At 39.0% G+C, this 16,248-nt stretch overlaps 1 protein-coding gene across 4 annotated transcripts in view; it reads right to left on the bottom strand.

The window, feature by feature from the left end:
• The window catches only part of nrp2a (neuropilin 2a), a 78,747-nt gene continuing 62,499 nt past the window's right edge, over window positions 1-16,248 (bottom strand). Inside the window, exons 16-18 of one of the 4 annotated variants that reach the window (XR_008962804.1) lie at window positions 8,910-8,969; window positions 2,709-7,153; window positions 1-95 (exon numbers count right to left, since the gene is read on the bottom strand). Coding sequence is in view for 2 of the 4 variants with exons in the window: in XM_057331664.1 (XP_057187647.1) it covers window positions 6,849-7,153; window positions 8,910-8,969 (365 nt within the window). In the remaining 2 variants the exon portion in view is untranslated. Of the gene's footprint in view, window positions 96-1,994; window positions 7,154-8,909; window positions 8,970-9,383; window positions 13,930-16,248 lie in introns of those variants that run through there. The other 3 variants (XR_008962805.1, XM_057331664.1, XM_057331665.1) reach the window with 3 other exon arrangements.

The raw sequence follows: 16,248 nt of genomic DNA, 5'->3' as shown, positions 1-16,248 counted from the left end.
ATTCTGCGAGATCCTTGTTAGCGACTGATATAAAGGTCGGTCTCGACTCGGATCCGGATGTCAGACTGCAGTCGTAATTGGTGGAGGCCATGTGCCTAAATGGAAAACGGGAAAATGGAAGCTTAAAGAGAAAGAAAATGCTTGAAGTTAAACTTATAAACAATCAGAAATGTTTGTCTTGTTTGTAATTCGAGTCTTCAAATCAACTTTCTGGGTTGGTTAATGTCATCAATTCTCATTTTTTAACCCGTCCCATACAACCACCTGTCGTATGGAGATCATTCTTTAACAAATTTCTTGAACAATTTCTGATAAAATATGAAGTTACACCTCCTTTTTTTCTCATTAAAACTGTTTTGTAAACATCTGAATAAAAGGGTAAAACAGGTTGGAGAGCAAAAGGTGGTTTATTCATCTGTTTTTTTCCAACAGATGTTTGTTTGAGTCCCTGTGGGACCCAACACATGACACACAACAACACCTTCCAAAATGTTTCTGTTGTTTATTGTTGGAGATGACCGTGCGTGTGTATTTTGGCTCAAGTGTGGTCTATATGCGTGGGTTTTGGCTTATCCGGTGAAAGATAACTCTTTTAGAGGGACCCGAATCTTAATTTCCTTGCATTGTGTCAGATGTTGAATATGAGAACATTTCTTGCACGGCACTTTTTTTTATTACCGGCCTTTTGTTGAGGATTTTCGGAATATTTCCCTGCTTTTGAATCCTTTGCTCTTTTTAGCTCTGTTCCAGATCCCCTTCGTTGAGCAGACATGTCTGTTTCTGCCTTTATCTGCCTCTTGTTTTGCAGGGAAAAGAGATTTTTTGTTACTTAACAAAAGAATTTATCTGCCAGTCTCGACTCATGGTTTAGACAGACTACAGACTGGAAAATTCTAATCTTCTTTACTTTATCCGGAGATTTCTATCTCCCCATACATCAGTACACTATCTGCAGAGCCTGCGGTATTTTCACCTGCATTTTCATTCGACCCACACGATGACAGATTTACACAAACGCAGCTTCTTCGCAAGCATAACCACTGAAACCTTCAATTGGTTTTGATTTACCATATAGTTTATTTAAAGTTTTACATTTTAGAGCTTTTATGTTGTGTTAAAGTTCACAAAAAGGCACTAAAATACCATTGCATTAACTCCTGTTCATACAAAAATCATCTTGCATCATTCACCCTTATGACATGGAACACAAAGGAGATATTTTGAGAAATGTCTTGTGGTTTTGTGTTCATACAATGGAAGTCAGTGGGAGTCTGTGTTGTTTGGATGTTCTTCAAAATATATTCTATTGTGTTTGCAGAATGCAGATGAAAAATGCAGAAGAAAAAGCATATTATCAGTCGTAAGGGTTTATACGTTGGTGAGATTAACAGTGATCTGGTAAAAGCCGAATCATGAAACTATCATGTTTTGGCAGAACTTGAGCTCCTGGGTCTCTTTAGTGTCCCGTATCCGATTCATTTCAATCCACACGTAATTCAGAGCGGTTACACTTGCATGACACATACAGTTAACACCACATTTTCACTCTTTTCCCACATTTAGGGGTTTTGGTCTGTGGAGCATTGCTTAATTCAAACCAGAACATCGCAAACCGACATTGTAATGCCTAGTAGCACTATAACGTTTATTAAACGTGAAACATCATTTCATTTAAAGTTGTGAGGATGTGGCCCATCATAATGAAACTCGAAAACACATTTTTTTACGGGACTATCTGTTACAGGACTTTTTTATAGATTTTTCACGTATTTTTTAAATAAGGTAAAAAAACAGTCAAATTACAGATAAAGACTGCAAATTTACAAGAAAAATGTAAAGTAATTTTATGTGAAAAAACGATTCTTTTTAAGTGTTTTTCTGGCGCCCAAGCTGCCGGAAATTTTCATTTTTTACTGGATTTTTTTGTAGAGTCAAATACAGTAAAAAAGGTCCATTACAGAAAAAGACTGCACATTTACAAAGAAAACCCTAAACAAAACACGTAATTTTACATGCAAAAAGGATATTTTTCTGGAACACCAGCTGCCAGAAAATTTCGATTTTTATGAGAATTTGTTTACAGGGTAAGGCTCCAGTTAAAACTATGGTGACATAAACGTCTACAGCATTTATTAATCTTTATTGATGTTCATTTTAACACATCTTTAAAATTAACATTAGGCCTACTTAATGCACAATGAACAAACAATGAATGATAGTTGTATAAACCAATGTTAACTAAGATTCTGTAAAATGAATTTCTTATTAGTTCATGATAATGCAACAGCTAATGAATACAACTACATTTTAAAATTATTTTTGGAAACACATTGGCCCGGTTTCACACACACAGCTTAGCCAGGACTATGCCTTAGTTGAACTAAGACAGCCTATTTATGTCGCTTTTATAAAAATGCCTTAGAATACATTACTGGTGTGCATCTTGTGACAAAACAATGACACGGATATATTTTAAGATATTTCTGGGCAAGTTATATTGAGTTAAGACAGGTCACACATTCATTTTAGTCTGGGACTAGCCTTAAGCCTTGTCTGTGAAACCGAGCCATTGTATTTGTATTGTATTGTATTGTATAACTTTATTGTCCACCTAAGTGGAAATTTGTCTTTGGCTCACCAACACAACAAAATTAATAGTAACAACATACATAATAAAATAAAGTCACAATAACTAGTCATATACTCACAGAGCATAGAAGAGAAACAATATCATATGTTCCGTGTATGATATTCATGTGTAGGATCAGTCATTTCGTGTTGTCATCATTTCTTAAATAAACTTCTTTCTCCGCAATGAACCGTTTATAAAAACACTTTTTGACCCCATTCAGTTTCTTGCTTTCCACTGATCTCATTTTCTAATTCTGGTCTTGTGATTATTTTCATGCAGAGCTGATTTCCTGCGTGGTTAATAATGAAGATGCAGAGACGGCAGGAGGTCCGGCTGTCACGCACCAGATCTAGTGCAGAAAAACCCCTCTGCTGACCCAGATAAGAGCTTTGGACTGCTGGCCGTGGAGAGAGGTGGGCTGCTGCTGCTCCGGGAGGCTTTCCCACAATCTGCCGAGTGAGCCGTGGGCAGGCTTGAGCCGTGCCTTAGATAGGGAAGAGTGTGGATATGGGAATCTGGTTTGGAATTTAAACACTCGCCTACGACAGACAAGGATTTGCGCTCAACTGTCTGTAGTTCTGCTTTCACACACGTTTGAAAGTTTTGGTTTTATTTTGATCCCAAATGTTTATGCACACAGTTCCTTTAGTCTTGACCTTAAATATTTAGGTATCGAACTGATAAATAACTTGCAAAAGTTTAAGGCAACGTAAGTAAGTGACCTTGCTATAGCATCTGCTTAAAACATAAACATACCTGAATAACCAAAAGCCGCCTCTCGACGGAGATGTTAAACATACCAAAGCCTTCACATCAGAACTGACACCAGACTCGGTAGCCAACCGGGAATAGCGGCGTGCTTCAAGCTCAACATCATTTGTCAACTTGTCCTCTGTTCCTCTGGAGATGAATTAGCCCTTTGCTCTTTGTATATCTCAAACGCGGCCTCCTTCAAACGCTGATCACCTATAAACCTCCAGCGTGCACGGCTGAGCTTTGATGGAAAGTCCAGCTTACCGAGAAAGAGGGAAAACGCTCTGATCTTCGCCAGGGAGGTCCCAGCGGAGAATTAGATTTCAATCTGACAGGGAGGCAAAACAACATTTACAAAAGTTTAGAATAATTGGGGTGGAAAAGCAGAGCCCGACGGACGGGCTCCGAGTTATTTCCTGGTTCTCCAATAGATGTGGCTCAGAGTGGCTGAAGCATGGAGATGCTTGTATCTTTTCTAGACCAAATGACTCATGCAACTTTAAAACGGATAGTTCACCCAAAAATAAGAATGGGCAGTTATTCACCCTTATGTTGTTCCAAACCTGTATATAACTTTATCTTCAGTGAAACACAAACGAAGATATTTTGAGAAATGTGTCTGTGGTTCTGTGCCCATACAATGGAAGTTAATGGGGTTCGTTGTTGTTCGGTTACCAACGTTCTTCAAAATATCTTCTTTTGTGTTCTGCAAAGAAAAGAAAGTCATGTAGGTTGGGAATGACATGGTTAATAAACGACGAAAGATTTTTCATTCAGGGGTGAACCCTTCAAGCCTATTTACACCAAGAATGATCATTATCGATCGTCGCAAGAATAACATTTCTCGGTTTTGTTGTGGTTTTAAACGTGGATGCCACCGTTCTCGAAAATTTTTTATATCCCCACTGGTGTGAACGGACCTTTCCTGTGAACTTTGTAATATTGACATAGTATTTACTTTAATCTCTGCAAAGAATTCAAAAGGTTTTCCTTTTTGCATTAATCTTGAACTGATCAAACACAATAAATGTAATAAAATAAACATTAAACATCTGTTGAATGAGAGCGTGTGCTATATTTCACCGCGGCTCCTGGTCTCAAAGGCCACAAATGAAAATGTAAAATAATTAAACAAATGAATGAATCTATCTTATATCACAGCCATGGATCATGACTTGCTTCTCGCGCGACTGCAGTGCATTTCATTTCATTGAATTGGACTGGAGAGCATTTTAATGGACAAGCATTTCTATAAGCCCCTGCGGTGAAGATGACTCATACATATGTTTTTTTTTCACTGGAATGTTTCCGGAAAGACAAGGACCATAAGTTTTAAACATGCATGGGAGCCTAGTAGAATATAGATGGCCTTGGGGCTTCTAAACATGAACTAAAAGCCCCAAAATTAACAGGATCTTCAAGTAGTCGGTCTTCCAATGATCCTGTGCGAGTTGCACCAGATTTTGCCGTAGAAGTTTCCTGTAATTGTAGAAAGCAGATAGGTAGAGAAACGGCTCGTGGTGACTGGATGGTTTGGTGAGGTCGAGGGATGAAAGTCTTTAGGGGGTGGAACAGTGAAGCACTTCAAAGCTTTGATGTCGTGAGCCCCTAAATGAAGGCCACTGAAGGTCCATGCTAATGGGAGCCCATGGGGAGATGAGAGAAACTGCAGCAGACATGACTGGAGAGAGAGAGAGAGAGAGAGAGAGAGAGAGAGATGTGTGTTTTTGGACAAAATGTGTTGATGTTTGATAGATGCATAAAACATCAAACAATCACCTTGGAATGTTCATCTTGGAAGACGGCACCACATGAACCCCAAAACCCAATGTTATCAATCCTTTATTAAATAATCATAATAACAATAATCATCATCATAAAAAGCACATTTTCTGTACAAAGCGAGTGACTGGAATTCCAACCACCAGTGCCGTGATTCTCAAGTATTCCGAGTGGTTAAGACAGACAAAAGCTCCGAAAGCAGTTTCTTTGAGTCAGGTCCAGAGCAGACGCTGGAACGGGACAGCTCCAAGGCACTTGCAAAAGTTTCAGTAGCAAGAGTCTTTAAGAAGATGGATCGAGAAAAGTCCAAGAGCAGAAGAAACATCACACCAGTGCCTCCATATCATTTCTAATGACGTGTCTTCATCCGCGGGTTTGCTGTGCTTCACGCGCATTCACTTTCACGTCCAATGATGTGCGTTTTTTGGAACGCTTACGAAGGTGAGGAATCCAAACGGAGCGAGATTTAGGACATCTGTCTTTCTCTTTTTCAGGCTTTGGAAACCACAGGGGAGCTAATGTTACCCGAATGTGATTTACAAGCTAAGTCCTGTTATAATTGAAGCCTTGTTGTGGAAACATAAAAGTGGCTAAAAAGTGAATTGGGAATGAAATAAAGAAAGGTTGTGGTTGATGAGTTACACATTCAAGGCTGCGTGGCGGAAACGTTTGATCCGGTTGCTCCAAACTCTTAAGAACAGCTGGAACCTCCATTGTATCCGAAACTCAAGTGGGCCTCTCAAAGGATTTTAAGAAAATATATGAAAGGTTTCTGTATTTAGTGCTTTGAAAACGTAAGCTGTACAAGCTCTTTAAACAATCATTTTGATGTTGACCCCAAGAGGCAGGAGATCATTTTCGGGTATTGGCACTGAAAATCGTATGGTTTGTAAATAAGATATCTTTCAAAATGAACTTGAACAAGCAATGATAGTCTTCTTAACACTTTTACAACCCAACGCCTGTTTGCAAGATCAAAGCTCAACCCTGCTCGTCGTTGTCTCGTCTTTATGACTTACAGCAATCCATAGGTTGCGCTGACAAAATCTTTCAAAAAGAAGTGCCTATTTTCTGAACACAATCCACCAAACATGACCTAAAACTAAATCTAGTAGATTCCCTTAATCTGAGTTTTCCTTACTTTATACTTTTAAAGAGACCGACAAGAGAAACACAAAATGGTTGGACCAAAGCAAAGGGATGCAAACACGCAACAACAAAGGATAATCGGAAAATGATGAAGTGACATTAAACCGAACCCACGAGAGCCTTTTAAGACAACACATCACATCCTAGGCCACACATTTTACTTTTAAGAAAGAGAAGGTCTCGGCGTCCAGCCAGTTGTCTCCTGTTTTACAAACTAGATCTCTTAGAAATCTGATATACTTTCATCTTTTTGGAATAGCAAAACATTGATATGTGTCGACATTTATTTTGAGGCGGAGCCCTGGAAAGCGTTTCAGCCTTTGTGGCACCAAACGTTCCACTTTTTCAAGAATCCAGTGAAAGACGAGGTCCTCGGCGGCAGCTGTGGAGTCGAGAAGCGCGACTGCCGGGAACTCCAGAAGTATCCCTGACCGAGATGGACATGCATTCCAAGAATACTAAGAGACGAGGCTTGTTTCTCATTCAAAGAGTCAAATGGGGGTTTTTTGAGGTCATGATGGGAGACTTGGTATCAGGCCTCGGAGCAGCAGCGCTGTTGGTTGAGCTTGACTTTGTGCTTGATGCCGTCGTAGAGCTCAAAGTTGTAGTTCTCCAGTGTGGTGGTGGAGCGCGACGTCAGGCCGCCGTATGAGCAGGTGCAGTACAGCAGGAGTCCCGCGCACACGGCGCCCAGCAGAACGCCCAGAGAACTCATGACGATGATGGTTAGAAGAATGGGGTCCAGTGAGTAGAGCCACGTGCTGTCCTTGTCCATTACATGTGTCACGGGAGGATCTGATGGCGGTTCGGCTGTTCTCCAATCTGGAGACTGAAAACCTACGGCAAGAGGAAGAGATGGTAAATGAGTATCTTGATAAAATATCATGGTAATACCATGGTACTTGATTAAATACCATGGTGCTGAATTCAATGCGACATGGAGTTTTTGTGATACTCTGAAGTTCTTCCAAAAAAACAATGGTTCTACCGTGGTACCTGTACATGTACAAAAAATAACATAGTAGTTCATACATAGTGTTGTGTTCACCACAGTATTCTTTTTAACATAGTACTAAACGGTTTTGGACACTTCCATGTCAGTAATACCAGGGTATTCTTTCTCTCCTTATTATGCCCTGTAAATTCCATTGTTTATCAATATAATGATAAAAGCAGGGTAAAACCATGGTACTTTATTGAATACCATAGTACTGAAATTAATGTAACATATAATGTAACATGGAATATTTTGGTACTCCCAAAATACTATGGTACTACAAAAAACATAGTAATACAATGGCACATGACCAAGATACCATGGTGGTACCGTGGTACTGTGTTTACCATTGCACTTTGCTGTGCATATTTTTTTCGACTTACAAAAGTACTACACAATGTTTTTTTAAAACATGGAACTAAACTGTTTTGCACACTACCATATCAATAACACCATAGTATTCTGTAAATATCCTTGCTATACCTTATACTTTACATACCATGGTTTATGAATATGGCAATGATAAAACAGCACGGGTACGTATTAAATACCGTGGTACTAAAAGCTATTCCGAGGTACTTCCAACAAGTACCTACCGTGGAACACAAACAAAAAACATGGCCGTACAAAGGTATAGATGCAATGGTAGTACCGCAATACTGTGTTCAAAATACCATGGTATTACCATCGAGCTTTTGGGCCGTGGTATTTTTCTTTTTTCCACTTACAAAAAGTACTACGGTACTACCACAGTTATAGTAACTGTTTTGACACCACCGTGTTGGTAATACCCTGGTATTCTTAAAATCTCCTTGAGATACCCTGTAAATACCACGGTAAATATCAAAGCACTGTAGTATTACAATGCCTTTCTTCAAAATGCCAACCAATTTGTATTTGTTTTCCTTTAGCCAGCACTGAATCCTACAGAGGAACACACGGCCTGGTTTAAAAGCAACAGCTGACACAACTAAGCCGAAAAACTCTTTTGTACTCGCTGGAGTTTGCGATAGGCTCAATTAGACCGACTTTGCCAGCGAACCCACACCAGCTGAGCTGCTTCGCACTTTAACTGATATCTGTTGCGTTTTGTGAAAGCAAATTTCCCTTTTGCCCTGTTAGTCCCAACAAACGGCTCTGAGGTGACTGACAGATTGCGAGCTACGCAGAGACTTCATTATGTTTTATATGAGAAAAAGATGGAAAACAGATAAAGGAAGGCGTACGGAAGGAGTCTGACGGTCTGTAAGATTTGGGTCTGGTAATTAACTCATCGTTGTCCTTGTATACTCATTTATACAAAGACGTCTTTATGAGCTCGCGGCAGAAAGGGGATGGAGGACTGAGAACTGTGAGGGCTTTGCGAGTCTGAACAAACACGTACGTACACCCACACAATGAAACATACACAGATGTGATGTGAAGATCCACCATGTGTGCCAGGAATTGTTATACAGTAAATGTGTGCAAATCTACAATCTCAGCTTTTGCTCATCTATCTACACTACATTTCATTACATTACAGAAAAAATGAAACTACAAAGCATCTCAAAGGTGTACAGTATATTTATATGTATGTGATGTAGATGAACTGACCTGCGTTGATGTGGTCCTTGTTGTTAAAGAGACGACCGCTTCCGATGTCATTCTTTTTAACTGCAAAAAAGATGGAGAGAACATGCTGAAACAAAGAGTTCAATATGATGCAATGCAACTTTTCTGAAATGTAGACCAAAATAAAACTCAATAAAAACACGTTAGGGTAGAAACACACTCTACATAAGATCGCAGGTTCCCCTTGCATTATGAATTAAAGTCTTTTAAAACATTACAGACATCGACAAAATCAAGCTTGCATTTAAAGTATGTCTTGGATTTTTGGTTAAAGGAGATTCAATTCATTTCTTTTAAAACTCAAGGAGCATAAATAGGGGTACCACAACTTACAATACAGACAAAAAAACACAATTACAAATAAAGAGTTTATTTGCAAACATATTTTTTTATTTCCCCCTGTTTTTTTTAAAACGTTAAAATCATATTTTTTATTGTGTTAACGTGTTTTTATTGTGTAAATTAGCTGTATTTTTGTGTTATTATTGCTTAATCAAAACAACCCAACTGCAGTTGATGTTATTTGGAAAACATGATTTTTAATTGTTTTGTTTTTGCACATGAACTCTTCAAATACAGCAGCAAAACAGAGCAAAGTCTATGAATGACATAAATAAATATCAAAAGAAATGCTGATTAGAAAAATAAGATTTTATTGTCACATTTTAAAAGCAGGTTTTCAAGACACAAATTCACCGAGCAAAAATATTCTGTTCACATTCGCATTTTAAACAATGTACTAATCCAAAGATATTGAGGTACAGTTAGAAGGTACTTTCAATAAAGCAAAGTGCATTATCATCCTCATCATCATTTTTAACGTGATTTAATTCATAGTCTGTATTTTAAGTATCACCACCTCTCCAGCAAGCTTTGCGGTAAGATAAAAAGCCCATCATTTTAAAATGGCTTTACGGAACAGCGTCACTTCGTTCCAAAAATGTAGGTGCCCACTGCCTACTGCGTCTGAAAGCGTAGAGATCGATGTGCGAGGTGGACGAGAAAGCCTGACCGGATCTGCGTGATCTATTCTACAACGGGATGCCCAAAAGCAGCTCAGAAATCATTTAGTTTGGAGAGATCCAACGTTAAACTCAACCATACGACTGTTTCGCTGTATTCGGTTTTTCACAGTGTGGTGTTTGAGAGCAGAGAAGAATGGCTGTTTGGCATTAAGCCCTGGCGGGTGACGGGCGGGCGTGGGTCTCCAGAGAGCGCTTACGTTCATTAATGCGGTTTTCAGAGTCGGCGAGAGGTAAAGGGGTGGGGGTGGAACGCCTTTAGCAGCTTTAATAAATGGTATCTGGTCCATTAACTAATTAGAAAATATTAAGAGAAAGTACGTGCGATCACGGTTTAGGGAAGAACGGAGCGATAAAGTGGCTGCTTTAAAAGCACATTGTATGACAGTGCCAAAACATCTCTTACCACCATACGTCAGAAAATAGAGCTCAAAACCGCCTAGGAGCCAAGGGTCTCCATCCTTCTTTTTTTCTGTCTCTAACTCTAGACGACTCGTATCAACATATAGGCCTCTCTATATTTTGTGGCTCGCTATACTTTTTCTCTAAAGCTGTTGACTGAAAATTCAGTCGTCATTTGCACACCCACAAGTCAATCCAAACCGACGTAACACTTTTATTGTATGGATAAGAATAACATGCACCTTGCTCAAAACTTCTTTTTTTGGGTTTCATTGAAAAACGCAATTAAGGTCAGTTTTAGGGTGAGAAAATGAGGACAGGATTTCAATTTTTGGGCGAACTGTTTAAAAACAACATTGCAATAACGTTGCGGTACTACAATTGCAACAAATAATGTATGCCAGCTTTTTTGAATATGGCACTAAAATAATACCACACATACAATATTTACATACTGTACATGACATTACCATGGTATATTTGCAAAAAACACCATGGTATTTTCATGGTACAATGTCCAAAACACCATCGTAGTGATGCATATGATGTGGTATTTCCCCAAATACCATGGTAGTATCACGGTCTCATATCTAAAACACCAAGCTAGTGATGTATGCGACGTGGTATTAAAAGCATCACAGCATTACCGTGGTAAATGTCCGAAAATACCATGGTTTTATTATAGTGTGTTTTAATAAAAACGTGTTAGTACCATGGTATCTTCCCAAAATACTATGGTATTATCATGGTACCCTGTCTGTGTGATGTGTGATGTGGTACTTTTGAAAATACTATAGTACTACCAGGGTACATATCCAAAAAACACGGTAGTACCATGTTACGCACCTAAAATACCATGGTATTATCAAGATACCATGTAAAAAAAAAACACAGTAGTGATGTACTGTGTGTTATGTGTCACTTTTCAAAATATCACGGTATTGCCATGGTGGCCTACATGTCCAAACAACAACTGTAGTACCATGGTAAATGTACCTTCTCAATATACCATGGTATTATCACGGTATCGCAGTCTAAAAACTATGATAGGGATGTTTGTGATGTGGTGTTTCCTAAAATACTATAGTACTACCAGGGTACATACTGTATCCAAGAAACATGGTAGTACCATGGTACACACCTAAAATACCATGGTATTATCAAGGTATCACGTCTAAAACACCACAGTAGTGATATACTGTACGTGATGTGTCACTTTTCGAAATATCACGGTATTGCCATGGTAGCCTATATGTCCAAATAACAGTGGTACTGTGTCTAAAACATCATGGTAGTTATATGGTACTCCCATGGTAACTTTACAGATTACAATGGTATTGACAGTACCACGGTATTTGGCACAGGCATGGTTTTCGGACTGGTCCTGATACCACAATATTCTTTGCAATACATTTTAAATACCATGGTATATGAATATGTACATATCAAAGTCATATAATACTACCATCTAAAACCATCAGTGTACCATTGCACTGCCACATTTTGTTTCAATTCTTGCCTTGTCCTAATCCAGAACTGATCATTATCTATTAAACTGAATTGACAACTCAATTCAATCAATGAATCTACACAGCTGTCAAAAAGCATATGGTTTTCTTGGACGCAGATCGAAATCGCTACCATGTGTGTATATCTGCACAAAGTTCACACCCACGCCGGTGCTCAGTGCTTCCTCATCCCACAGACACAGAGAAAAGACACAGCTGTCTTTGTTTTACACCCCTAACACCAGCAAGCATTTGCTCATCATAACACACGCTGACGCAGTTTTTTGGACAAAAATAATATGACGGAAGAACTTACTGTCAAGTAAAGGACAGAGAGACTTTAACACTCTATATCCCCCACACCCATAATTCTCTTTTATCTCAAAGTGGTGTCAGCATTGTATAACATATTTGACATGAAACCCACCACACTGTTTAAAGTCAACATGAATTGACATAGCAAATATTTTTGTTTCTGTAATGTGATGGATTTGATATTATCTATGAGAAATGAATGAGTAAAACAGCCGCCTTCAAGGGACAGTTCATCCCAAAATAAAAATGATATCATTGTTTATTCACCCTCATGTCATTCAAAATCTGTATATGACTTTTTTTTCGATGGAACACAAGAGAAGATTTTTTGAGAAATGTCTCTGTGGTTTTGTGTCCATACAATGGATGTCAATGGAGGCCAATGTAGTTTGGTTACCTAAGTCCTTCAAAATATCTTCTTTTGTGTTCCGCAGAAGAAAAAAAGCCACACAGGTTTGGAATGACATGATGATGAATAAATTATGATAGAAATTTCATTTTTGGGTGAACTATCGCTTTAAACAAGGCCTATATGCCCATTTGACGTTTGGTTAACATTCTTGGTTAACCGCGGTGACATCGTTTTAAAAAAACATGCTCTTGCAAACCATGCACAACGAGTCCAGAAACATAAGTAGCCATTTGGCAATTTCATGTTGATTTCAAGACGATGTTCATTGTGTTAACATGGCTTGGACATTGTGACGTCATTTGTTCATATCGGAATAGATGGACTTTCCATCGATCAGACTTAAGAACTCAAGCTGTTAACATGCATAAATCTGTCTTACCTTTTAAACATCCCTTACCCTCTCATTCTTTAAAAAAGCATGCTTGCATTGTATCAAAAAGTGCTAAGACGTCCTCAAAGCACATTCTTAGTATTGAAGCCCCCTCGTATGCTTTAAGCATTAACTCTTTCAGCAAACGTCTGTTCCCGTGTTCTGCTAGAATTAGGTAAAGAGGTATTCATAATCAATCTCTAGGACACTCATTGTGTCAGACAGCATGTTCAATACAGCTCATGACCCGCTTCTGACCCGCACTGATTTAACATCAGCACAGAACATTGGATCAAAGTCAGTCCTGGATCCGTGATTAAGGTCATTGGCAACAGATCTGCTTGGCGTCCATCATAAGTTTGGATTCAGATCCGCTCCGAAAGGTTCTTTCAGACAGCCAATAAGTAGGAGCTGGCTAGAATTCGTGGTAAACAGGCTGAGCACACAAGTAAGACCGGGTTCAGTGACCCAAACAGTCCCAAACAAGAAAGCCAACAAAAAAGAAAACCAGAAAATGAAAATAGAACCGTTGGCCTCATTTCACAATCTTTTGGATACGTCCGACATGGCATCCAATGGTACGGGAAGATACCATAACCATGTGGGAGAAATCACATTCTCAAAGAAATCCAACTCTTCAGGTCTCAAAGTTTTGAAAAGACTTCTAGTCAAACGTCCGTCCTGTCCTCTCACCAGTAAGAATTTCCATCGCCCTTCTCAACACGTACAATCAACTTGGGCGTTGTTCTGTGCATGCCACCATTTGGATAATGTGCATTGTGTGGGCTGTAGTAGGCCATTGTGGGTTGATTCCTCCTGGCCGTGAGGCGGCGACAACAGACAGCCATGAGAATGACAATGACCAGGAACAAGATGGCGCCTCCACCTGCAATTACGTAATACCAGTTGGGCAAAGTGGGTAGAACTGACAGCGTGTCTACTGTCGGCTCGCTCTTGCCAGGCAGGGCTCCCCCTGGTGGAGAGATATACAAACTTGTGATAATACTCCACACTACGGTACTTCTAGGGTAAAATGCAAGCACACTAATGCCGTGAAAATGCATGATGCTCCATGCTCGAAACTGAAAACAACCCCTTAATGTTTCACTGTTCGGAATCGCAATTAAATACGTATTAAGGAACATGAGTCCGCAATCTGTTGGGTTGAAAAGCAGTGTGTACAGTGAAACAATGGGTGTGAGTGCAGTGCTGTTATGTAACGTGCTTTCAGGTCCAAGCATGTCACGTGTTAAGACTGCCCATGCTCAAGTCCTGAAGAGTGATAATGCTAAAATGGTAAAGCTGACTGGTCCATTGGTTGACATGCTAGATTTTGGTAGAAGCGGCTCTCCAGGACTACTCGAAGGGCAGTTGGCTAAATTTCGAGTACTGGTTTTTCTCAACGATGTTATGTTTTAGGGATACAAAGGGGCTGCATTCAAAACAAGAGGTTGTATTGCCAAGCAGAGGCACATGCATTCTGTTCTATAGTTTTGCTAAATGCTAACAAACATTCAAATCCTATAGGATTGTGTAACGGTGCTATCACAACCTCACAACACGATAAACATCACAATTCAATACATTGCAATGAATCCCAACCTTCAAGAAACAGCAACTGTGACAGGACAAAAGTTTCACACCAACCACCACGACCTGAAGCTGCACAATGCCAAACCAGTATTCAAATTTGCAAAGCTTGGGCCAATTTCTACCACACTGAAAACAAACTCAAGCCCACCTGACTGCAGAAGCCCACCAGAATAGTAACAAATATTACGATCACACAAGCAGCAGAAGCAGTAGTTCCTGTCAGCTCGGCTTTGTCTGTCTCTGGGATTAGTAAGCACCGTGTGAGGAGATAACGTTTGAGAAAAGAATGACAGAAAATGTGCTTCTCCTGGGACTCCGGTGTGACACAGCCTGAGTCTCTAATGCAATCCTGCCATCTGAGAAGAAGCCGGCACAGGCAGACATCTTGTTATGCTATATTCAGCCACCAAACATGACTGAGACCATCATTAGTGAGTCTGTCTGTCTGTTATTGACACTCATCTCTTAGAGGAAAGTGGAGGCGCTGTTTTGCGGATGCTAATGTGCCTGTGGCTTGTTTGGGTATTCTTGTCAATGCAAGTTTTAAAAAAAAGTATTATATTTAGGCTGTAAGGGCTCCATACATCAAGTGTACACCGTTGGGACAAGTCGAAGAGGACAAGTTGACATCTATAGCAGGCTATACCTCCACATACACTGACTTATATTCCAGTGTTCCAACGCCTTTAACTCAATGAATTTCCATGACTGAAAAAGTGAAAAGGATTTGGAAATCATTTTTTGGACATACAATAGATAGGCCAAAAATAGACTGATAGGCCACTCATCTTGTGAGGAAAACAGCCAAATAATGTGTCCAGTGTTGCCAACTTCCAACTGCCAGCGTTGCCAACTAGATTTCGCAACTCTTTAGATCACTTTAGTGACTTCTTTTTAGTAAAAAATAAAAGTGCCTAGTGACAAATCTAGCTACTTTCTGGACAAATCTTAGCTTCTTTTAGTAGACGCTAGTGTACCATCATTTTAATTTCATTTCTAGTTCTATTTTATACTCATTACATTGTTTGACAACAGGAACAGAAAATCTTTTTAGCGAAAAATAAAAGCGCCTAGTGACAAATCTAGCTATAGTCTGGACAAATCTTATCTTTTAGTAGACAACAGTGTACATCATTTTAATTTAATTTAATTTTCATTATGTTGTTTGGCACAAGAAACAGAAAATACGACTTATTTTTAGTGAAAATAAACATAAAAGCGCATAGTGACAAATATATTGAATTCCTAGACAAATCTAGCTATTTTCTGGAAAAATCTTATCTTTTAGTAGACAACAGTGTACATCATTTTAATTTAATTTAATTTTCATTATGTTGTTTGGCACAAGAAACAGAAAATACGACTTATTTTTAGTGAAAATAAACATAAAAGCGCATAGTGACAAATATATTGAATTCCTAGACAAATCTAGCTATTTTCTGGAAAAATCCAGACTTCTTTTAGTAGACGGTAGTGTACATCATTTAAATTTGATTTTCATTTCTAGTTCTATTTCATATTCATTACGTTGTTTGACAACAGAAACAGAAAATACAACTTCTTTTTAACGAAAACTAAAAGCGCCAAGCGCCAAACTAGCGACTTTCTGGACAAATCACAGCTTCTTTGAGTAGACGCTAGTGTACATCATTTTAATTAGATTTTCATTTGTATTTCAAATTTATCGCATTGTTTGACA

Source organism: Triplophysa rosa, linkage group LG4, assembly GCF_024868665.1.
Source record: "Triplophysa rosa linkage group LG4, Trosa_1v2, whole genome shotgun sequence".
Taxonomy (NCBI): Eukaryota; Metazoa; Chordata; class Actinopteri; order Cypriniformes; family Nemacheilidae; genus Triplophysa; species Triplophysa rosa.
Note: the sequence above shows the minus strand (reverse complement) of the source record. Positions and strands in the feature narration are given on the sequence as shown.